A 25727-nucleotide genomic window follows, 5' to 3' on the forward strand; every position below is an offset into this window, starting at 1 on the left:
CCATGTGATTGTTTTCCCTGGATGAATTGTGGGACTACCAGCACTCTCTTCTAGGCCAAGCAAGCAATTAAAAGAAAGAATGCTTTTTTTAAAAAATATAAATCTGATTTGGTTAATGCAGCTATTTTACTACACATAAAAGTTACTTTTACAGATACTTACATAAGCAGACCATCTAATTTAAAATTAAATATTAGGATTTAAATTCATAAGGTTACATAATTTGCATATATTAACCCATAGTAATTTTATTGTTCAAAAACCTGACCACATTCATGTTCTTCGTGGAGATCTCCGCTCAGGTCGACTCACAAAACACATCCTGTCCACACATACTCATTTCTGCCTCCATCAGCGGCTCCGTGAGAGCATTCTGCGTTCTGCTAAACACACACCGAACCTAAACAGAGGGATGATGTCTAAGGTGAGGGGAAGAGCATCCTTGGAGTTTCTATTTCTAAAGGAGCAGAAAGAAGCTTTTTCTCACAACTCTTAATAGAAAGGAGGAGAAATACCGTTATCACCTTCATTATCACCATAATCATAGCTTATTTACTTTACTTTTTTAAGACTTTTTTGATGTGAACCATCTTTAGAGTCTTTATTGAATTTGCTACAATATTGCTTCTATTGTTTATGTTCTGGTTTTTTGGCCTTGAGGCATCTGGGATCTTAGTTTCCCAATCAGGGATCGAGCAATCACCCCCCTACGCTGGAAGGTAAAGTCTTAACACTGGACCACCAGGGAAGTCCCTCACCGCTTATCACTCACAAAATGACCTCAGACCTCCTCTCGACTCTCCTTACAAACCTGTAAGGTGGAAATTATTATTTATCATTGGTATTCTCATTTCATAAGGAAAGTAAGTTTCATAGACATTACGTGCCTGCCAGAGATGGTCCGTGCTCTGTCAAGACATGCCTTGGACTTCACTGCAAACCTCTCCGTGCCTTGGCTACGCTGAGTCTCCTCATCTCACATTCCAGCACCTCACGTGGCTCACCCCTTCTCTAGCATGCTTACCGATGGACGCCAAGTGTCTCTGATGACCTCAGGCTTTTCTGGAAGACCACACCCCTTATAAATTTGGGCAAATTCATAATTACATACTACATGTTCTCATGTTTGGGTCATCTAGACTTTCAGGTGGAGAAGGCAGTGGCACCCCACTCCAGTGCTCTTGCCTGGAAATCCCATGGACAGAGGAGCCTGGTGGGCTGCAGTCCATGGGGTCGTAAAGAGTCGAGCATGACTGAGCGACTTCACTTTCACTTTTCACTTTCATGCATTGGAGAAGGAAATGGCAACCCACTCCAGTGTTCTTGCCTGGAGAATCCCAGGGACAGGGGAGCCTGGTGGGCTGCGGCCTATGGGGTCGCACAGAGTCAGACACGACTGAAGCGACCTAGCAGCAGCAGCAGCAGCAGCAGCAGCATTCAGTTGGTTTCATATGGCTAGGTATTATTTCTCTTAATAATGAACTTTCTGACAATTTGTATTGTAATGGAAGAATAACATAAACTCTTCTAAGAATACACTCCCCCAAGCATGAGCTCTCTAAGAGAAGACTGATCTTCTGCTCCTTTCTAATTTCTCTCAGTGCATGCTTCCCTGACTGACAGACCCTACCCCACAGAGAAAGGCATTATGCGTCTTTAATCACCTGCGTATCTCCTGACGCCAACATTTAGTTTCTGTCCCAGTAGACTACCTGGACTATGTGGAGACCCATGGCTAGACACGCACGGGCCTAACAATAAGACTGACCCTCACTGTAGGTGCCAACAGCACTTCTGAGAAGAGAAAGCCACAGGGAAGCTACCTAACAAAGCAGTAACCTGCTGACTTTCAGAGCTTAATTGCGTCACGAGCCCTTCCTCTGATCCCCTCTGTCTTCTGCCTGCTCCTTGCCTGCGGCTTTGTGAGCCAGGACGAGAACTGCATTGTATTGGGCACAGCTGCTTCAGTGACGCTGGAGTGACTAGTCTTTTACAAATGTGGAGATTTATTCTTGGCTTGTAAGTTTCCAGAATATATATTGTTGAAGTATAGTCGACTTACAGTGTTTCCAGCACGCAACAAGGTGATTCAGTTATGCATATACACATATATTATTTTTGAAAACATTTTCCATATAGGTTATTACAAGATATTGATTGTAGTTCCCTGTAATGTACAGCAAACCTTTGTTGCTTGTTGCATATCTATTTTTTTATTAGAAATCTAACATTCTATTCATACTAAGTCAAAATGGAATCAAAATGTCATAAATTTTTTAGTTAGCCAAATGTTTATGCCGTGTTTGAAAACAACTGGACTATACGTTGATCTTTTATCTAGCTTGTTCCACTTTTTCTATTTCATATTCAGTGTTTCCATTTCATTTAGTGTATGTTTTCCAATTACTCCATCTCTCCCTTTTTTGAATGTTTTTTTGCAAACTTTTATCAAGTGTAGTAGAAAAGCTTACATACACATATATATATATAAACAATACACATGCTGGGCTTAGTCACTCAGTCCTGTCTGACTCTTTGTGACCCCATGGACTGTAGCGTGCAGGCTCCTCTGTCCGTGGGATTCTCCAGGCAAGAATACTGGAGTGGGTTGCTGTGCCCTCCTCTAGGGGATCTTTCCAACTCAGGGATCAAACCCAGGTCTCTCACATTGCAGGCGGATTCTTTACCATCTTAGCCACCAGGGAAGCCCCAAATAATATATATAACATATATATTTCGGAAAACCTTTGAATTTTTGCCTAATTTGGATTGTAATTTAGGCAAAGCAGTACACGCTCATGCATACTCAGTGCACCGGGAGGGAGAGAAAAGGATGCAGAATGCAGAGGAAAGCACGGAGGAAAGAAAAGATAGACCAAAACGCTTTTCAAATATTTAAAAAGCGATCCACCTTTAAAGGCATTTCTTTCCAAGTGCACCTCTTCAGACTAGGCTTGTCGGTGCTGCTAAGAGCTCGATTCTCGGCTGGAAGAAGCTGTCACAGAGTTCACAGTCTGTAGGCGGTGTGGTCAGTCTGATGAATCTTGTAGTATCCTATAATCATAGACAGAAATCTGAAAAGAATCCGTATTTAATTGAACCATTTTGCTGGACACCTGAAACATTGTAAATCAGCTATATTTCAATTGAAAGAGAACGATTTTAGAGACTTCCCTGATGGTCTAGTGGTTAAGAATCCATGCTTCCGCTGCAGAGGGCACAGGTTCAATCGCTTGTTGGGTAATTAAGATCCTGTGTGCCACACCAGTTCAGCTGCTCAGTCGTGTCCAACTCTGCGACCCCACGGACTGCAGCACACCAGGCTCCTGTCCATCACCAACTCCCGGAGCCTGCTCAAACTCATGTCCTTTGAGTCGATGACGCCATCCAACCATCTCATCCTCTGTTGTCCCCTTTTCTGCCTGCCTTTAATCTTTCCCAGCATCAGGGTCTTTTCTAATGAGTCAGTTCTTTGCATCAGGTGGCGAAAGTATTGGAGTTTCAGCTTCAGCATCAGTCCTTCCAATGAACACCGAGGGCTGATCTCCTTTAGGATGGACTGGTTGGATCTCCTTGCAGTCCAAGGGACTCTCAAGAGTCTTCTCTAACATCAAAGTTCAAAAGCATCAATTCCTTGGCGATCAGGTTTCTTTATGGTCCAACTCTCACATCCATACATGACTACTAGAAAAACCATAGCTTTGACTAAACGGATCTTTGATGGTAAAGTAATGTCTCTGCTTTTTAATATGCTGTGTAGGTTGGTCATAGCTTTTTTTCCAAGGAGTAAGCGTCTTTTAATTACATGGCTGCAGTCACTGTCTGCAGTGATTTTGGAGACCAAGAAAATAAAGTCTGTCACGGTTTCCATTATTTTTCATTTGCCATGCAGTGATAGAACTAGGTGCCATGATCTTTGTTTCTTGAATGTTGAGTTTTAAGCATGCCACATGGGGTGGCCAAAAAAAGGACAATTTTAGTAAAGAAATGAAAATGAATGTTTATGAGAATCTAATAAATATCAGGTCATTAAAAATCCCTGCCACATATCCCGAAATGAGGACATTCTGGGTGGGAACCATTCATTGCAGCGCAAAGCTGATGCAAGAGACAAGGACCACTGGACGGTGCAAGCTCTGTGGAATTCAGGCTCCAGGGTGACCACATCCTGTGATGCGTTCCTGTAAACATCTAGAACAATGGACAGGGACACACACCTCCACTCCTAGCTATTAATCAGAGCCTTTCTAGGTCAGGGACTTTACAGGCAAGAAAAACCAGCAAGTGTTCTTTGGTTAAGAGACTGTTGACAGGAAATCATAGCACATAAACTATTGAACAATGCTCCAGACATTTATTCCCAAACAATCTCCTGGTTCTATGAATAGTTAGCTAGTGAATTATTAACTGCTTCCCCACCCCCAAAAGGAAAACGACCATTCTTTGTGTCTCTGGGGGAACAGCATCTATACAGATTAATCAGTCTCTGCGAAGTCCTTTCTCATTGTGAACCACCCCTCCCTGCTTTTCGTTCTTGAATCCAAGCTCTTCCCAGGACTGCATATGAGAGATGCAAAGTTCTCTAAATTGGTGGAAGTCTGATTCAAGGTATGTTTCCTTGAGGCTCTAGAGAAGATTTGCACCATTTTGAAGTCCGTTTCTCTCACATGTGTGGGTACTTAGATGTACAGTCGTGTCTGACTCTTTTTGACGCTATGGACTGTAGCCCTTCAGGCTCCTCTGTCCATGGGATTCTCCAGGCAAGAAGACTGGAGTGAGTTGTCATTTCCTTTTCCAGGGGATCTTTTCAACACTGGGATTAAACCTACACAAATCAAGAGCCATTTAATGGAAATACAAAAGATCTAAATTCTCGCCCTTTTCTTTTTTAAAAGTGGCTTTGGATCTTTTTCTTCTATTAATTAGCCTCCTATTCCTGTGCATATATTTATACTTTGGACACTGTTTTTAAAACTGAAAGCATTTGTCTTTATGTGTGTGTGTGTGTGTGTGTGTGTGTGTGTGTGTGGTACGTGTGTAGTTTGATAAAAAGTTGCTAGTGCACGAGCCTGGATTTCACTGCAGCTGTACCCAGTTAGAGTTAGCTAATAGTCTGTTGGAAGGATTCTGTATAAATAAATCTTTAAAAGCACACCTTTAGGAGAAACACTCTCAGGCTAACGGTTTCCTGTGACTGTGAACTGCTTCCATTTCATTTAGTTCGCTCTGCTTCTAGATCCCTTCTATGACTGGGATCAGCTTATTGGTCTTTCTCTGCCTTTTCACTTAGTGTAACACTGCCTAAGGCCTCTCATGCTGCTGCAAATGGCCAAGACTTCACTCTTTACAGCCTAGAATGTCCTATTGCATATAAGCATCACATTTTCTCTAGCCACTCGTTTATCCATGGACATTTAGGTTGCTGTGATATCTTGGTTGTTGCAAATAATGCTGCCGTGAACATCGGTGTGCACTTATCTCTTTGAAATCGAGTAAATACCTAGAAATGAAATTCCTGGACCGTATGGAGGTTCTGCTTTCAATGCTTTGTTTGTGAAATTCTTTGTTCAGTATTGAAGATATATCCTGGGTCACAGGATAAAAATTAGTTCTTAGTAGGGACTGAAAGTCTCTGAAGATATGCTCTCTAGGACCCCTCCCTCGCTAACACTCTGAGACACCGCACTGGTCTCTCTGAGTCGGAGCTACAGCTGGTCTGCCACTCCTTGTGGGAGTCTTCCCTGTGTTTATCAGGTTCAGTGCCTGCAGCCGCTCAGGCGTGTCCGACTCTCTGCGACCCCATGAATTGCAGCACGCCAGGCCTCCCTGTCCATCACCAACTCCCGGAGTTCACTCAGACTCACATCCATCGAGTCCGTGATGCCATCCAGCCATCTCATCCTCTGTCCTCCCCTTCTCCTCCTGCCCCCAACCCCTCCCAGCATCAGAGTCTTTTCCAATGAGTCAACTCTTCGCATGAGGTGGCCAAAGGACTGGAGCTTCAGCTTTAGCATCATTCCTTCCAAAGAAATCCCAGGGTTGATCTTCAGAATGGACTGGTTGGATCTCCTTGCAGTCCAAGGGACTCTCAAGAGTCTTCTCCAACACCACAGTTCAAAAGCATCAATTCTTCGGCGCTCAGCCTTCTTCACAGCCCAACTCTCACATCCATACATGACTACTGGAAAAACATGAGGGTAGGTTTGAAATTCTTACTCAGGGAGGATTACTCTGTTCCTGGTCGCCTCCCTGCCAGACAGGAGAGCATTCCATTCACTGGGTCTCACTGTAGGAGCCGGAATGGAGACTTGATGCAAGACAACATTCCTTCTCTCTGGCTTTCAAACACCAATAAGTGGTTGTAGCCAGAGGGCACAAGTGATGTAGACATACACGTTATAGCTACTTTAAAAATGCTAATTAGTTTATGACATAAAATCCATGCCATTGAATGGTTCATTTTTTCCTATATATTGCTTGGGTCACTCTGTTGACCCAAGGTTGCAGTCTATTTTACAATGCGTACATCAGCTGGCTCACTCTCTACCCTTTTGTGTAAATACTTGAAGTCAGTTCACAACACAAGGGAAATGATTGTGGGACGAAATTCTGAGAACACAGGAGGAGCAAGCTGTGAGTGCTGAGTGCTGAGTAAGTCTCTGCGCTGCAGACACAGGTCTGAGCTCACCAAGCAGAATTGTAACCAACCTGAAGACAAGGTAAAAATGCAAATACTAAATTGTTTCTTCTTTGCCATGATTTTTGTAATTGGTGATGATTTCTCACAAAGTATAGGGGAAGATTTAGTTGTAATCCTCGTGGACAGAGGATCTTGGTGGGCTACATACAGTCCATAGCGTTGCAAACAGTCAGAAGTGACTAAGCAACTCATATATATATATATATATATATATTTTTTTTTTTTTTCAAATATAAGGTCATTCTTGGCTGTCCAGTGCTTAAGACTCTGCACTTCCACTCCTGGGTGTGGGTTCAATCCCTGGTTGGGGAACTAAGATCTTGCATGGCATATGGCACCATCAGATTATATCTTTATGATACATGTAAGAAAACAGTGATATAAGAAAAGAAAACAGTAAGAATATGTAAACACACGTGTGCGTGTGTGCTCAGTTGCCTCAGTCGTGTCCGGCTCTTTGCAACGCCATGGACTGTAGCCCACTAGGCTCCTCTCTCCATGGAATTCTCCAGACAAGAAAACTGGAGTGGGCTGCTATGCCCTCCTCCAGGGTTTTTCCTCACTCAGGGATTGAACCAACATCTCCAGGTCTCTGGCATTGCAGTGGCTTCTTTACCACTGAGTGACCAGGGAATTCCATGCTGCTAAGTCGCTTCAGTCGTGTCCGACTCTGTGCGACCCCAGAGATGGCAGCCCACCAGGCTCCCCCGTCCCTGGGATTCTCCAGGCAAGAACACTGGAGTGGGTGGCCATTTCCTTCCCCAATGCATGAAAGTGAAAAGTGAAAGTGAAGTTGCTCAGTCGTGTCCGACTCTTAGCGACCCCATGGACTGCAGCCTCCCAGGCTCCTCCGTCCATGGGATTCTCCAGGCAAGAGTGCTGGAGTGGGGTGCCATTGCCAGTCCATATATATGTATAATACGCTCCATCACATGTGTTGATGCTGCCATCAGCCTACTGAAGGGAGATAAGCACTTTGCGATGTCTTTCTAGTGGTGAAGTGGGTTTCAAATGGTGTGCCCCTACTCTCTCACTCAGTCAGTCCCTTTTGTGTACTTTTGACTCAAGTGAGGTTATGTATCCATTGGGATCGATATTATAACCTTGTCCTCTTTGTCGTTACTTTAACTGAAGGGACGAACCATGGTAACAAGGGCACCAGTGATGACCATATTCACTGCCACATTTGTTCACGTAATATATGCAGTCCCAGGTGGTTTACAAACAGTACGTGATTTAATCCTCACGCTAATCCTGTAAGGAAACTGTTGTTTAACCACTTTTGCCGAAGAAACGGTAGAAACTAGGAGAACTCGAGCAGCTTGCCCAGGGACAGAAGCTAGAACGTGGCAGAGCTGGAAATGTATTTGACTCCAAAATCTGTGTTCTTTTTGTTTCCATGAAGACCCCACTTGAGGATCTAGGGTTCACAAACTAGAAATAATTCTCACTCTCATTAGAGATAAACTGAAAGAGCAATGTTTTGGCCTCCACTTCTGTTGCTGTCGACCTCTGCCTTTGCATTCTGGACCCCAGGTAAAGGAAGGGACTCCCTCAGTGTGGCAAATGCCCACTTCTGCTTTGATGTCTTTAAAGAGATGAGCTGCGGCCACACGATTGAGAACGTGCTGCTCGCTCCCTGGAGTCTTCTGTCCGCCCTGGCTGTGGTGCTCTTCGGCGCCAGAGGAAACAGTGCATCCCAGATGGAGAAAGTAAGTCACAGACACACTTTCAGCCACGTCTACGTCTACAGACAGTCAAGGAACAATTTCAAGCCCTGACTTGTTATGGAGATTTCATAGATGCAGCTTCCTGGGTGGCTCACATGGTAAAGAATCTGCCTGCAATGCAGGAGACCTGGGTTCGATCCCTGGGTCGGGAAGATCCCCTGGAGAAGGGAATGGCTACCCCCTCCAGTACTCTCGCCTGGAGAATCCCATGGACAGAGGAGCCTGGTGGCCTACAGTCCATGGAGTTTCAAAGAGTCGGACACGACTGAGTGACTAACCCACATGTAGATGCCCTGCAAACACAAGACTCTGCAAACACAAGAGGCTGTTCACCTTCACTTGAGGAGACCTACCGTATTGGCGCTATCAAAAAGACAAACAGGCAGACTTCCCATAGCTCTGTTCTAAGAGGCCGGGGAGGAGGGGGTGCAGCAGAGGGTGAACAGGAGAGGCAAATGGACGAGGGCGGCCTGGTCCACGGGGAGGTCGGGACTCCCCTCCTCCACCCCCCCCCCCCAATTTGCATGCTTGGGTCCCCAGGGCCTTCCTGCTGTGGGACACACAAAGAACATTTTGCAAGGGTTTACAGACTCTGCAATTATCTTCCCAAGGAGATCACCAGTGCTTTAACTCAACCAATAATTTTGGGTGACTAGAAAAACTATTTCTTTAGTAGACATCTTTCAACATACCTTAATCATCTCTCTGCTTATTACAGAGGGAACAAAGCTTCTCTTCAGTCTGGATTTAAATTGGAAATTAATTTGGAAGGCTGGAGTCAAATCCTGAATTGAATAATATATTTCTTTTTTTCTCTTTTTTTAATTTTTATTTTTACTTTATTTTACTTTACAATACTGTATTGGTTTTGCCATACATTAACATGAATCCGCCATGGGTGTACATGAAGAATTTAATAATATATTTAAACTCAAGAAAAACTAAATGAAAATGCTCTTGTGTTCAATTTTATTCTATTTCCATGCAATTGGTGAAGAGGTCTCCAGTGTCTTACCCAGAACGTATGCTTAATATATTCATGTTTGTGGAGAGGGAGAGCTAGCTGAGAATGAGGATGAGCTGGGAATCTTTACAAATCATCCTGGGGGGAGTATGTGCAGACGCACCCCTCCTCTCTCCCTCCCTTCACAGTCGGAGCTTGCTGTCCACACCCATGCAAGCCTGAGGTCTTGCAGGCAGGAAGATGGTGGGGTCATTGTGTTGAGGGCACAAGTTAGGCAGAGATAGAGTCTGGAGTAGAAATACTTCTTTGTCTTTTCTGAGTTAAAAGGGAACCAAATAATTCAAAAAGCTCCCTTGCTGATTTCCATACAAATGGGGGAAAATTCCTCATATTTTCATCCTGTTAATAATTACTTTAAAAACTCAAAGACTGAATCCAGTGCTCAGAATTCTAGGTTCAACCATCATGCTCTCTTTTGATTAGGGTGAGGACCACCACTGGAGCAACATCAGAGGCACTATGCATGCCAAGTCCCTAGATTATGGAACAGAATGCCTCGTGATATAGGAGAGCGTGCTTGGGGTCAGTCGTGTCTGACTTTTTGTGACCTCATGGACTGTAGCCCATCAGGCTCCTTTGTGCATGGAATTTTCCAGGCAAGAATACTGGAATGGGGGCCAATTCCTGCTCCAGGAAAGAAGGTGGAAATGTTGGTCACTCAGCCGTGTCTGACTCTGTGCCACCTCATGGACTGCAGCCCACCAGGCTCCCCCGTCCCTGGGATTCTCCAGGCAAGAACACTGGAGTGGCTTGCCATTTCCTTCTTCAATGCATGAAAGTGAAAAGTGAAAGTGAAGTCGCTCAGTCATATCCAACCCTCAGTGACCCCATGGACTGCAACCTACCAGGCTCCTCCATCCATGGGATTCTCCAGGCAAGAGTACTGGAATGGGGGCCAATTCCTGCTCCAGGAAAGAAGGTAGAAATGTTGGTCACTCAGCCGTGTCTGACTCTGTGCCACCCCCTGGACTGTAGGTTTCCAGGCTCCCCTGTCCATGGAATTCTCCAGGCAAAAATAATGGAGAGAGTTACCATTCCCTTTTCCAGGAGATCTTCCAGACCCAGGGACTGAACTTGGTTCAGGCAGATTATTTACAATCTGAACCACCAGGGAAGGATTCCTACTCTAGGGGATCTTCCCAACCCAGGGTTTGAACCCACGTCTCTTGTGCCTCCTGCATTCGCAAGCAGACTCTTCACCACTGCACCACCTGGGAAGCGCTATGATTTGAAGGTCACCAGGCAATCTTAGAATTGGAAGAAACCATAAATTTCCCACTCTCCACTCTATGATTTAGTCTACACAGGGACCCAGCAGGCAAGAGATTGTGCAAAGTCCTCTGATGAGGCAGAGTTTAATGTGAAGCAGCTTTTTAACAAAAGAATCAGACAACTCTATATTTTAGAAAGTTCTTTCTAGCCTCGAGTTAAAATTTGCCTTTCTATAAGCATAGCTCCCTTATCACTTTTCTGTTCTTATAAGATACACGCACCCACAAATCATGTCCTCTTCCATGTATGTTAAGAAAGTTAATAATAATATCTGCTGATATCTACTGCTTCTTATCCCGGTTTTACTCCAGGGCTCTCTTGCTCTTGATTGTGCTCAGCTCTGTTCAACTCTTTGTGACTCCATGGACTGTAGCCTGACAGGCTCTAGGGAATCACACAAAACAAGTTAAATGTACTCACCCTTTAAATATGTGAAGAGATTGCAATGTTTTATCTCAGTTGTTCTCTGGTGAAGGCCTTCCTTAGAAAAGTATAACTATACCTCTTTTAAGTCAACAGGGCTATAGCAAACATCAATTCTTATTGGAGAAAATGATACAAGCTATGAAATCTCAAGGGGATACTGCGAGTGTCAAATCAGATAATGTTTATAAAAATCATTTAAAAACAAATTCCTATTATGTGAATTCATCCATTATCTTGTCTGCTCGGTGAGTAACCGATGCTATTAATTGTCCACGAATAAATTAAGATTCACTTCTTTATCCATACGACTATTTGTTCTTCATCCAACAAATGCTTGTTGGGTTTGTACTATGTTCCACAACTGGGAAGGCAGGGTGAGCAAATGAAGGGCCCATAGAAATGATTAAGCCGGAGCTGATTTTGAAACACTCTTCTACACCTTTGGGTTTCATTCTGTCTTAAAGTTTGCCTTCTGTCTACAAAGATGAGAACTAGTCAGTGCCTGCACGTCTAACACTTAAGTGGTTAGACTTCTGCCTAAGAGCATGTGAAGAGTTTTCTTTTTAAAACTCATCTGTCCTATTTGACATCTTTTTTTTTTTTTTAAAAAAAAGGCTTCTGTGGTGGCTCAGACAGTAAAGAATCTGCCACGTTCGAATGCTGGGTTGAAAAGATCCCCTGAAGAAGGGAATGGCTACCCACTCCGATGTTCTTCCCTGGGAAATCCCATGGACGAAGAGCTTGGTGGGCTACAGTCCACGGCATAGTGAAGAGTTGGGCGCGACTGAAGCAAACCTCCCGTGTCATAAGGCAGACTGCTCCAAAATCTAGGGGCCTCTTTTTTCTTTTAAAGGGACTTCCATTTTTAAAAAAAAATGAGGAGCAAAACTAATATACAGATGAGAAGAAAGATGGTCTGAATCATAGGAAGTTCATTAAATGTAAGAGCTTAACATTTATAGCAAGAAAGTGATTTGTATATGGGGGGAGGGGCTTCCCAGGTGATGCTAGTGGTGATGCTAGTGATGCTAGTGCTGGTGCAGGAGGTGCAAGAGACACAGGCTGAGCAGCAGAGAGCTGGACACGACTGAGCACACACAGTCATACACACAGACACACACACACAGACACACACAGACACACACAGACACACACAGACACACACACAGACACACACAGACACAGACACATACACAGACACAAACACAGACACGCACACACACACACACACACACACACAGTCACGCACAGAGACACACACAGACACACACACAGACACGCACACACAGACACACATGCACATACACATGACACACACACAAACAGACATGCACACACAGACACGCACACACAAACAGGCACACACAGACACACATACAGTCACGCACAGAGACACACACACAGACACACACACAGACACGCACACACAGACACACACAGACACACACAGTCACACACACAGACACGCACACACACACACGCACACAGACACACACAGACATGCACACACAGACATACACAGACACACAGACACAGACACATACACAGACACACACACAGACACGCACACACAGACACATACACAGACACACATACAGACATGCACACACGCACAGAGACACACACAGACACATATAGACACACACACAGACACACATACAGACACATTCACAGACACGCACACAGACACGCACACAGACACGTGCAGACACACACGCATACACCTCTGGTCTTATGGAGAGGCATTTGCACACAGTCACACACAGACGCACACACACAGACACACACGCAGACACACAAATACCCCTGGTCTGATGGAGAGGCATTTGCTTGTGCTTTGACACAGATTCTTTGTTTCCCATTGCAGGAAACAGAGAGCACACACAGTCACACACACAGGCACGCACACACGCACACACTGACACGCACACACAGTCACACACACAGACACGCACACACAGACACGCACACAGACATGCGCACACCCCTGGTCTGATGGAGAGGCGCTGGCTTGTGCTTTGACACAGATTCTTTGTTTCCCATTGCAGGTGCTGCGCTTAAATGAGTTAACAAGAACTGCAAATTCTTCAAACACAAGGGTAGATATAATTCTTACTTTCCTTTTTACTTCTCTTAGAGTAGTCTCTCTTCCGTCCATGAGGACTAAAGGCTTAAGGCAATAAAACAGAGTATTTATTCCAGACATGCTTTGAGCCTTTCACTTTCATATTGACACAGTCAACCTTCTGGGTTTGCTGTTTTAAAATAATCATGATGAAATTTTGAAATAAGAGGTGAGAAAATGAGAACCGTCAAAAATTTGAGGTAGAGCCCTAGCCTTTAAAGAAAAGCAGCAGAAGAGAGATTATTCTCAAAGAGTTTTCAGGATGGAACCCCCAAGGCTACTCAGGCAATAGAAGTGCTTCAAAGAGTGCCTGGCCCAGGGTCAGTGCTCACTAGGTATAAATGTATCATTTGGGGGAAATGGTGGCTCAGACCGTAAAGAATCTATCTGCCTGCCAAGCAGGAAATTTGGGCTCAATCCCTGGCTCGGGAAGATCCCCTGGAGAAGGGAAGGGCAATCCACTCCAGTATTCTTGCCTGGAGAATCCCATGGACAGAGGAGCCTGGTGGGCCACAGTCCATGGGGTCGCAAAGAGTCAGACACGCCTGAGCAACTAACACTTTCACTTTAGCTAAAGATGATGGTGGCGGTTTAGTTGTTAAGTCGTGTCCGACTCTTGCGACTCCATGGACTATAGCCCGCCAGGCTCCTGTGTCCATGGGATTCTCCAGGCAAGAATACTGGAGCGGGTTGCCATTTCCTTCTCCATAGCTTATCTTTATGAGTTTTAGTGTTCAATGTTTTTCCATATTGCTAATTTTTAGGGGAAATTTGTAATGTATACCTTCTGTAGCATTTTAGATGTGACTTTCTCACTAGTACCTATGGTGGGGCTACTAAGACCAAACTTTATTGCTCAGAATTCTCCTTTATTGCAAGATACAGAAAAACATTTTTTTCCTGACACGAACTATATTAAATACGTCAGTACTGACCTGTGTGCCCTGGGCCATCTGGTGGAGGAGACAGGGCAAGCTCTGACCAGGGCAGAGGCCTAGCAGGGCCCTCACACTGGTGAGACGATCGTGATGCACTGTTATCAGGCCACTCTGCTCGGTGAAAGGCAAACATTTCCATACACCCTCATGGTAGAATTACTCTTCGAATCTGTTTTTATTCTGCAACATGTTCTGGACTTCCCTGGTGGCTCAGATGCTAAAGCATCTGCTTACAATGTGAGAGACCCAGACTCAATGCCTGGGTCGGGAAGATCCTCTGGAGAAGGAAATGGCAACCCACTCCAATACTCTTGCTGGAAAATCCCATGGACAGAGGAGTGTGGTAGGCTACAGTCCACGGGGTCGCAAAGAGTTGGACACGACTGAGCGACTTCACTTTTTCACTTTCACAGCATGCCCTAATGCAAACCCAAGATCCTCTTGTGTAGCCGCAGTTGACACTCACGTGTGTGAGAACAGGATCCCTATTTTCCAGTGTTCTTAAACTTCCCTTTAGTGTGAAGATCAGCAGTCCATCCACCCATTCAAGCGCTCCTCTCTGAGATCAGCAAGTCCAGCCACAGTCAAGTTCACATGGCCAGTGGACTGTTTGCAGAAAAAGCCCATCCATTCCTCCCGGTGAGCTAAAATAAGGCATTTTTCCATAAGTAGGGTAGGAGTCTTTCCTTTCTGTCTTCATTGAATTCATTCTGGTATTGTTAGTGCTATCACAATGGTGAGAAAGTAGAAAAGATATTATATGTATATAATGATACAAGATATATATTTATTATCAATAAAAGCAATAATATATATTATATATATTATGAAGAAGGAACTTCACTGTTAACTCGCTCCAGTGTTCTTGCCTGGAAAATCCCATGGACAGATGAGCCTGGCAGTTTACAGTCCGTGGGGTCGCAAAGAGTTGGACATAAGAGTCCAAGCAGCTGAGCTTGCACACATGTGCATTACATCTTTTCTTATGTTTAGACAGAGAGCTTGCAATGTGTTCTATATGTGCATTTCATTCCATACAGAAAAGATGGAAGAGAGCCTTAATACTCAGATGCAAGTTTGCCACATGTGTTTCATATGGACCCAGGCGAAGCATAAAGAACACAATTTTATAGAATTTAGGGTTAAAAACAACACTGACAAAATTTTTGTTTTCAATAATAAAAGAGGAATTAATATTTTGAACTCCAAGTTGAGGACTCTAATTATGCTAAGTTTGATTATCCTAATGAAAGGTTGTTGAATTACGACACCGGGATTCTTGGCCCCCGGAGGAGAAGAATTTAATCTGGGGCCAGAGCTTTTGCGTGACAAAGTTTTATTAAAGTATAAAGGAGATAGAGAAAGCTTCTGACATAGGCATCAGAAGGGGGCAGAAAGAGTACCCCCCTGCTAGTCTTTAGCTGGATGTTAATAGTCACCAGCAGCCTGTTAATGAAAGAAAGGAAGGTCTCAAAACTCAGAATGGCACCAGGCCCCTCACCCATAGGATGTATTTTGGGATAATCTTGGCTCCAAATGGTTTATCTTGGGCCATAAAAGAATTAACTTGAATTTTGAGGAAGGGCAGAGCACCATACAAATAGTGTCATTTACATAGATTAGAGTGTAACATACTGGTTTATCAAGTAGGTTTGAGCCCAAAAGGCGGAACCGACTTGAAGACAGAGTTTGGGGTAAATGCATAGTACATTAGCATAGCTTAAGACAAACATTTCCATAAAAAAAGGCAATGGTTAACTTCAAGTGAAACCAGGTGTCGTTATGGCAATAGAGAACGTTTAGAGAAACCTCCTTTTACATTGGTATAGAGAAGGAAAAAATATCGCTGGTTTGTTTCTTCCTGCCACTTAAGAGAGATAAAATGTCTGACACTTGCAGGCTATTTCCTCCATTTGGAGACCCCTGGCCTTCCTGCCTGTTACCCTCTCACTAATTATGCAGTTTTAAGTGTAAAGTACAATCTCAGAGGCTCAAAAGAAGAAAACTGCTCTTATCAGGAAATAGCAGCTGCAGCAATTTGTTCGTTTCATTTAAACGTCTGAAAGCATAAAAATTGCATTATTTTGACTAGGTTGGACCTAGACCTGCATTACAGTATTTAATATATTTTCCCCCTTTATATAATTCCTACCATGTATGGTCTAAATGTTTTAAAATCTCAATTTATATGCTATGTCTTTTCTTTTTCTATGCTCATTTTATAGAAATACTTACACTGTATTAAACAATTATATAAACTAAGACCTGAAAATCTGGATTTCAAAAATCACTTAGAAGAAGCCAGAATACAGATTAATGCACAGATAGAAAATAAGACAAAAGGTAGGAGATCTATGCCATCTTCTTTCTCTCCATCTTCTTTTTTTCTTTTAGGTGTAATTACATTCAGTGACAGGCTCAGATCTTAAAACATTCATTCAGGCAGTTTTGACAAATGTGTACCATGACACAGAGCATTTCCTTACCCTGAAAATTTCTTCCACATCTGTTCCCGAGCAACCAGTGATTTTATTCCACATCGAAGGTTAACTTTACCTATCCTAAAGCTTCAAATAAGTGAAGTATTGCAGGATGTACTTTTTTGTGTGTTTTCATTCATGTATTTGGATATATCAGTATGAATATACCAGTTTGTTTATCCTTTTTCTTCTTTTTGGATATCTGGGTCATATCCAGTTTTGGGCTATTATAAATAATGTTACTATGAACACTTTTGTAAAAAGCTTTTGGATTAATTTTTTTTTTTTTTCATTTCTCTTGAGTAAATACTTGGCATAAATTCTAAGTCTTAGACCATAGGGATGGATGTTTAACTTCTTAAGCAACAGCCAAATAGATTTCTCAAGTGGCTGAACTGTTTACATTCTCACCAGGACTGTATGAAAATTCCAGTTACTCCAAATCCTCTCTGATTTTTAGTGTTGTAAATATTTTTCATCTAACTCTTTCAGTAGATTTAACTACTTTTCATTTACTAACTTTTCATTTAACTCTTTCATTGTGGTCTTTATTTGCATTTCTCTGGTGACTATAAATATTGAGCATCTTTTTCAGTGACTGTTGGTCTTTAATATATCTTAATTTATGAAGCTCTGTTCAATTTATTTGTTCATTTTTGATTGGATTATTTACTTTTTATTATCGAGTTGCAGGAATTCTTTACATATTCTGGATACAAATATTTTGTTAGACACCTATGCTGCTAATATTTTCTCTTAGTCTCTGTGTTTATTTTGTTCACTGTATTTTTGATGAGCAGAAGTTTCTAATTTTAAATGAAGTCCAGTTTATCAATGGTTTGTGCTTTCTGTGTATTTTCTGAGAAATTTTTGCTTACCTAAGGTCACGAAGATATGCTCTGTTTTCTTTTAGTGGATTTATTGCTTCAGTGCTTACATTTAGGTTTATGATCCACCTCAAGCTGATTTTAATGTAGGATGAGAAAGAAGGGGAACGGTTCTTCTTCCTTCCATGTGGATAACTGGTTATTCTAGTACCAGGTGTTAAATATCTCATGACTTTTTCCATTTCATAAAATGAAAGTTCCTAACATCTTATCAGTTTTACTCTTGAGAACTGCTGCTGCTGCTGAGTCGCTTCAGTCGTGTCCGACTCTGTGTGACCCCATAGACGGCAGCCCGCCAGGCTCCCCCGTCCCTGGGATTCTCCAGGCAAGAACACTGGAGTGGGCTGCCATTTCCTTCTCCAATGCAGGAAAGTGAAGTCGCTCAGTTATGTCCGACCCTCAGCGACCCCGTGGACTTCAGCCTTCCAGGCTCCTCCGTCCATGGGGTATTCCAGGCAAGAGCACTGGAGTGGGTGCCACTGCCTTCTCCGCTTGAGAAGCGGGGAGGCGTAAAAGGTCAAGGCTTTCTTCTGCAACTTTCCCAGTTATTTCTTTTGTTTGATTATAGTAGAAAATCTTTGGATAAGAGAAGTGATCTGTAAAATCACTGACTCAGATAGTCATTGCTTTCAACATAGGATGGTATCAGGAGGAATGTCGCAGCAAAGTCACATGCAAATGGTTAATGTATTGGTATTCATAAGCCATCTCTTCACTGGGCAACTTGATGTTGTATAAATTAATCATGACCGTTCATCTCCACATCCATAAAGTAGGCAGGTAAGCTGTGCACTCCCTTTACTTTGCTTTGCATTCTACATTAGCTAATTAATTTAATTTTTGCAAAGCAAAAATTTTCCTTAAAGCACAAATGAATTACATTTTTCAAACAGGTCCATGACACATGACAAGACAGTAAGATCAGATAGCCGTTTAAGTCCATGACACCTCCCAGGGAGTGGCCCCAGGCCCCTGGACACAATGACTGGGCTCGTTCTAGGGGGTGACAAGTCAGGCTGAAGTTTAGTGCCTTAAATAATGGCTTCACTTGAGTGCCACAGAATTGTGACTGTGCAGATACTTGCTCAGAAGTCTTCTTGGCTCACCTGAAGGTATTGAGCGGCGATTACTAATACAAATATAAATTCAAAGATGGGACAAAATGCAAAGCAAAACCAATGAAACCAATTTCCACTGCATGGTCAGTCACGTACAATCTCACTGTTTCTCCTCCCAAAGGTGAAGTTAAGGAGCTCTTGTTCCCCAGTAGCCTCACAGCCTCCGACCAGCTGGTGCTGGTTAATGCCGTCTCCTTCAGAGGGGCCTGGAAGTACGCATTCCAGAAAGACCGGACTGTGGCCATGGCTTTCAGACGGGATGAGGTAGACTCTCGACTTAATTTGCTTTTTCTCTTAAAGTTGGTCCCCACAAATTTTGCTTTAAAATATGTTAAATAATTTTTGGCCTTAGGTTAATATCCAAGTGACTGTCCCAAGTACCTACCAGATAAAGTCCAGATTTATTAATAGATTAATGAAAGTTTTATTTTATTTTGCTCCGTTTAGCATGACAGTTGCATAATTGAAAAACTGGAATAAAACACAGACCTTGGACAGGTTTCAGGCAAGTCCGGGCTTTGGGCTAAGCTTAAACCGTTACTAAACAATTCATTTACTGCAAACTGGAAATGAAATCAGGTAGTAGATAGTAACGGCAATAGATGCTTACAATGTAGGTCAATTGTAAAGTGAGTGTGAACTTGAGAGGCTAAGAAAAACTGGAGAACGATATTCATAATCAGAATAACTGGTTCCTGGGATATCCTGGTGGTCCAGTGGCTAAGACTGCATGTTCTCAATGTAGGGGGCCCAAGTTCCATCCCTGGTCAGGGAACTAGATCCCACACGGCACAACTAAGGATTCTGTGTGCTGCAAGCAAAACCTGGCACAGCCAAACAAGTAAACAAATATTTTAAAAATAAATAGATAAATAAAAAGTTTCTGGGTAGGCCGTCCTGCTATCCGCAATCTCCCCAACTTCTTTCCTTCTTAATATATGTAACAAATTTTTAAGTTTTTATTTTTTGGCCATGCTGTGCAGCACGTGGGGTCTTAGTTCCCTGTTCAGGGACTGAACACTTGCCCCTTGCATTGGAAGTGTTGAGTCCTAACCACTGAACCACCAGGAAAGTCCAACCAACTCCTCTTCTTTGTGTCCTCAGCATATCCTAAGTCTCAGGCTGCAACCAAAATAATGCTTGTTATTTAACAAGAAAGAATGGGTCTGTATATTATGAACAAGTTCCTAAACTATCAATTGTATATACTCTATCAAAGATATTTCCAAAAAAGCTTGCCATTATCGGTCAATTAAACACTTGTTAGAGCCAACTGTAAAATTACAGAGGGTTTATATTTCTGGATAAGCATATTAGAATACTGATTACCTGAATACTTTCTCATGTAAAAGAAATAATGAATGACGTTAAGGAAAACATAATTCCCTAGCCAAACATATTAGTCACAGCTGGAATTATCCAGTATTATCTTTCCAAAGAATATTGTTATCAGATATTGAGGTCATTGGACAGGTAGTGAAATTATATTGCTATTACAAGCTGTTTTCTTTTTTTTTTTTTTTAATGCAAATACCAGGGCCACATTCCTGGAGATTCTGATTTGCAAGAAGTGCTTGAGTAGTTGTATTTTTAAGTAACCCATGTAGGTCCTTCCAAAGATTAGCCAAGTTTGGGGACCATAGTATGAGGAGAATGGAATGGAGATTTCCATAGGGGTCATAGAGAGCTACTTAAAGGGGCAAACATGCCCCAAAGCAAGCCAACTTTCTAGAGGAAACGAGTCAGAATCTGACAAGTTAACGTCAAAATCTTCATTTTCACAGGAAAACCTGGTCCATTTGGTTTACATGATGCAGCTATCTTTATGTTATGAGTAGCCTTTCAAAGAGGAAAACATAAGATAAGGTTATGGTCATAACTAAATTTCTTTAACTGACCTCAGTATGTGGAATTCACTTAGCACATTGTTATGTGCTTTGCTATTAATATTTTGTAGCTATTTTGTAATTTGCAACCCAATGCTGTGAATTGGTCCAGATTAGTTATTACTTGAGCTGGAAAGACACTAAATTATGTTCTTCAAAGGACCTGTCTGACTTAAAAAAATGGTTATCCTGATAAGATCTTATGATGCTTATTTCTCAACTCTTTGAAGTAAATTAACTGCTTCTGGGCATCAAAAATATACAGTTGACTAAAAATAATATATTGAAAAGCATAAACACTTTGCACTTCAGCAGCTACTTAATGTAGGCTTCCCTCCCCTCTTTCAATCAGTACAACAGTGATCAATCATGGATATTTCTGAGGCAAGGTGGATAGATTTTGGTTTGGTCACTCCTTGTGGGAAACTTTGGAGGATAAGATGTAAATCCCTCATGCTTTAAATGGAAACACAGAAAGGAGCTGGCTTTGTTGTCTCACTAATGTTACTTTTATAGTCTCAGAGCAAATCTGTCCAGATGATGCGTCTGCAAGGGCACTTGAAACTAGGCTCCATCATGGAGCCTCCAGGGCAGGTTCTGGAGCTGCCCGATCTGGAGGATCGCCTGAGTATGGTCATCATCCTACCCAGCAAGGATGTCAGTCTGGGACAGGTAAACCACTCAGTCTTTGCAGCCACAGACATCAGAAAAGGGTCTGGCTTGGAAATTACACATGCAGGAAGCTGGAGGCTCCAAATAACTGCTTATGCTTAATGCAGCGCTGCACGCTTAGTTGCTCAGCCATGTTCTACTCTCTGTGATCCCACGGACTCTAGCCCGCCAGGCTCCTCTGTCCGCGGGATTCTCCAGGCTAGAATACTGGAGTGGGCTGCCATGCCCTCCTCCAGGGGACCTTCCCCACCCGGGGATGGAATATGCATCTCTTGCGTCTCCTGCATCGGCAGGTGGATTCTCGACCCCTGTGCTGCCCCTGAAGCCCCCATACTATGCTTGATCTTAGCCAAAAGGCTAAGAAGTGACTATGTGCACTTAAAAAGCAAAATAATCCCCAAATAAAGCACCCGCGCACTAGGGCATGTTGCTTCTAATGGTTTTAGTTTTAAGTTTTGAAAGCACAGTCACATGCATCCTCTTCCAGTCTTCGTGAGTGGTTATTTTACATGTAGTTTTTATATGTTATGCATCAACACCTCTTTTGGACCAAAGGAATTGAGGGATGAATGAGAAAAGGGATGGTAGTTCAGGGAGTATGTTGATTGTATTAAAATATTTAGTTGTCACATGAAAGAAGAAATGGACTAATTGTTTGTAGTTACCAGAGTGAGAATTAAAACTGATAGGCACCAATTACAGGGAAGCAGATTTATGGTCAAAATGGGAGAGGTCTTTCTCACAAGGTGAGCTGTGCAGCCACCAAACCAGGCTGTTTATAAAGAAGTGGGCGGTCGACGTCAGGACTTCTCAAGCGGATGCTGGTGGGTGTCTCAGATGCTCCTTGAAGGGCCTCCTCTATGATCTTTTTCACATTTGAGATTAATTGATTCTAATGATCCAGAAATGTTAGTTTGATACAAATTCAGTCTCTACGGATATCTGACTAATGAGAATTCTGGTTAGAGTTGAGGTAGAAATTCACACTGGTCAGCCTAGAATTGGGCATTCCAGATGGCTCAGTGGTAAAGAATCCACCTACCAAAGCAGGAGATTGCAGGTTCCATCACTGGGTCAGAAAGATCCCCTGGAGGGGGAAATGGCAACCAATTCTAGTATTCTTGCCTGGGAAATCCCATGGATAGAGGAGCCTGGAGGGCTACAGTCCAAGGGGTCACAAAAGGTCAGACACGACTGAGCAACTAACAACAACAAAAACAACAGCCTAGAAGCCCAACTTACGTGACGTCAGAATCTGAAGATCTCAGGTTCCAAAGACGCCTTCTAATGTGGCCAAAAGGAAAAACAGACACATATATAAATTTTATTGTTATAATACACAAACAGTGCAGCTTAGAGTGGGATCATGAGAGAAAAGTAAACGTTCCCTGTGATAAATTATTGCTTTTCCAAGTAACTCTCGGATGGTGTGCCAAGGCATAGATCCCAGGGCTGCATGCCTCATATTCAGTTATTGAACATGGTTACGCGTTCCCCACTTACTCTTACAGATTCTGCTTTCCAAACAATGAGAAGTAGCTTCACCTACTCACAGCCTCACATCTAGTCCTTAGGAAATTTCACATTTTGGTGTAATTTTATTTTCTAAAGAAAAAGTTCATATTTTTCTTCTTTCTTTCTTTCCCATAGGTTACCAAGGAGATCACTCATGAGAAACTCAATAACTGGATAAGCTCAGGCAGCTTGAGAGACACAGCCGTGGTCTTGCACCTGCCGCGGCTCAGGCTCCAGGGGTTCCCTGAAGACCTGGCGGCCATCCTGGCGGCTCTGGGGATGGAGGATATCTTTGACCGCTCGAAGGCTAACTTGTCTGGCATAGTTGCAGGAGGAGGCCTCGGGGTCTCCAAGGTAATACACAAGGCTATGCTGGAGGTTAATGAGAGTGGTTTAGAGTTCACCCTAACCAACCAAACAATCAAAGTGGAAAATCCTGAAATATTCAAGGTGGATCACCCCTTCCTCTTCTTTATCTTACACAAGGAAACTAAGATGATTCTTTTCTATGGCAGAGTCTCCAACCCTTAAGGAAGGGATGGGGTTTATAGTCAGCTTTCTGATTCTTGAAATTAGCTTGCAGAAAACTCTCAGTGTAGGTACAACTAAAAGGGATACACCATACTTTTAAGCAATGTTTTGCCTTCAACTATCTCATGTAGAACATCCAACCCATCCCTTCTTGGTTTGGTTGACTTTGACTAAACAAGTTATAGCACACTGTTAATTACACTTATTAAAAAATTATAATCCATACCATTTCTTTTTTTCCTTAAAAAAAAAAAAAACAGCTTTGTTGAGATATAAGGCACACACTGTAAAATCCCCCATTCATCTATACCTATTTACTTATTTTAACTGAAGCATGGCTGACTTACAATATTATATTGGTTTCAGGAGTGCAATATAGTAATTCAGTATTTTTATAGGTCACACTCCATGTAGAGGCATCCTAAACTACTGACTGTATTCCCTGTGCTGAACGAGGTGTATCTGCACTTTCTTAGGCCTGGCAGTATCACCTCTTAACCCTCTTTCCCTATTGTGTCCTCAGCCCCCATCACCCACTGGTGACCACTAGTCTGCTGTTTGTACCTGTGAATCTGTTTCTGTTTTGTTATCCATACCGATTCTTTCTTAGGTAGCCTTCAATTCACTCAGAACCTCATTTATAGGGTGCTGAAACTCTGAATGCTTTTATCTAAAGAAATGATATCATTCCATGTGATTAGGTTACCAGGTTACTTGTTTACATCACCTGCAGCTGCACTTACTAATGTCTCATAAGAGGAGGAAGCAGTGGTGATGCTGGGCTGGTGAACATTCACAGCCTTGCCGGGAGTGTTTTGTGCTGTGTGACTTTGCACCACTTGTGCTCCGTGGGTGACACCCTAAGCGCACAACCCAGAGTTTATCGCTAGCAACCTCCACTGTCTAAGCTGACGTCGGAGTCACCGTATTTTCCAAACGTAGTACTGCCAGGAGCAGCCGAAGACGTACAGGAAGACAATTCATGCTGGCCAAGCTGAGGAAGGAAAGCTAAGGAGCAGGTGGGGAAGGACAAAGTGTACACTATGTTGAAACATTTCAACTATCTGGCTTTTTCATTTTAATGTTGGTCATTTTCTTCTTTTTAATTTTTTATATCTATTCCCCTGATCAGTTATACAGAAAAAAAGAAAAAGAAACAGAAAATATAATTGGGAGAAGAGAGACTCATGGTTTTGTGAACTATTTTCTGTAAAAATAAAGTACTAAGAGTTCAAACAGAATGCACAGAGGCTAAGTACTAAACCATCGTGCCCCTGCTGCCAAGTCGCTTCAGTCGTGTCCGACTCTGTGCGACCCCATAGACGGCAGCCCACCAGGCTCCCCCGTCCCTGGGATTCTCCAGGCAGGAACACTGGAGTGGGCTGCCACTTCCTTCTCCAATGCATGAAAGTGGAAAGTGAAAGTGAAGTCGTTCAGTCGTGTCCGACTCTTAGCGACCCCATGGACTGCAGCCCACCAGGCTCCCCCGTCCCTGGGACTCTCCAGGCAAGAACGCTGGTATGGGTGCCCCTGCTGGAGGCAAAATGAGCGAGCGTCCCTCCCCAGGGCATTTCCTTGCCAGGGTGTGTTTTCGGAGGGTGGCATAGCCACCTCTGCTGATTGGTTCTGGAATGCTCGCCCTACTTTTTCAGACAAGTAGAATCATGATGCTTGATTGGCCTTGGCTTTTTACGTAGCGTCTTTGTCTCCAGTGGACTTCCCTGCTGGCTCAGATGGTAAAGAATCTGCCAGCAACGCAGGAGACCTGGGTTCATTCTCTGTGTTAGAGAAGGGAATGACTACCCACTCCAGCATCCCTGCCGGAAAACCCCAAGGACAGAGGAGCCTAGGGCTACAGTCCACGGGGTCACAAAGAGCCAGACACGACTGAGCAGCTAACGCTTTCACTCCAGGCATGAGATGAATGTTATTGATAAAAAGCAGAGATATTAAATAATCTGGCATTTCTTTCACCAGTAAACTTACTAAATTCATGTATTTGTCACTGACTGAACTCATTGGTTATACTTTCTGAATTCTACACAGAGTTCTGAATTCTACTGATACTTCAGTTACCTGCCTTGCACCACTAGTATTTTTTTCTTTTCGTTTCTAAAATTCAACCATTTTGGCTTTTTTCTTCCTAGACTTGCGTTTCAATGTTGATTGAAGAGCATGGGGCTGTAACTTCATCTTCCCATACACTCATTTCATTTCTCAAATTCTGCTGCCTTCTCCCTCCAGAGGCATCGCTGCACGTCTACGGTCACGTGCCGTCATCTCTTCATTTCATACCTTTCTGTCACTGTCTGCTCTTCCATTTTCCTTCTTTTAGCTGCTTTACTTTTGGCTTCTTCTCTGAGTAGAGAGGACATTTTCTGGGTCTGCTAGAACATTTCTAATTCTTTTACAGACTCACATTC

General features: G+C 43.0%; 1 protein-coding gene across 5 annotated transcripts; it reads left to right on the top strand.

Annotated features, from left to right (window-relative positions):
* The first annotated feature begins 4447 nt into the window (after nucleotides 1-4447).
* LOC121817723 (serpin B8-like) lies at nucleotides 4448-24545 on the top strand. 5 transcript variants are annotated; one of them, XR_009598189.1, is made up of 9 exons: nucleotides 4448-4608; nucleotides 8297-8412; nucleotides 13201-13251; nucleotides 14629-14854; nucleotides 16441-16558; nucleotides 18221-18362; nucleotides 18822-18964; nucleotides 21103-21258; nucleotides 22909-24545. XR_009598189.1 is itself a non-coding variant. In XM_060405324.1 (6 exons), the coding sequence occupies exons 4-6, from the start codon at nucleotides 18761-18763 to the stop codon at nucleotides 23302-23304; spliced, it is 756 nt and encodes a 251-aa protein (XP_060261307.1). In that variant the 5' UTR covers nucleotides 4448-4608; nucleotides 13201-13251; nucleotides 14629-14854; nucleotides 16441-18760; the 3' UTR covers nucleotides 23305-24545. The 5 variants fall into 5 exon arrangements, 2 of the variants coding, with proteins under 2 accessions (XP_060261307.1, XP_060261306.1); XR_009598188.1 differs by having other exon boundaries at nucleotides 4461-4608; nucleotides 16441-18362; XR_006057764.2 differs by having other exon boundaries at nucleotides 4461-4608; nucleotides 16441-18964.
* The last annotated feature ends 1182 nt before the right edge of the window (nucleotides 24546-25727 follow it).

Source organism: Ovis aries, chromosome 23 (genome assembly GCF_016772045.2).
Source record: "Ovis aries strain OAR_USU_Benz2616 breed Rambouillet chromosome 23, ARS-UI_Ramb_v3.0, whole genome shotgun sequence".
NCBI lineage: Eukaryota > Metazoa > Chordata > Mammalia > Artiodactyla > Bovidae > Ovis > Ovis aries.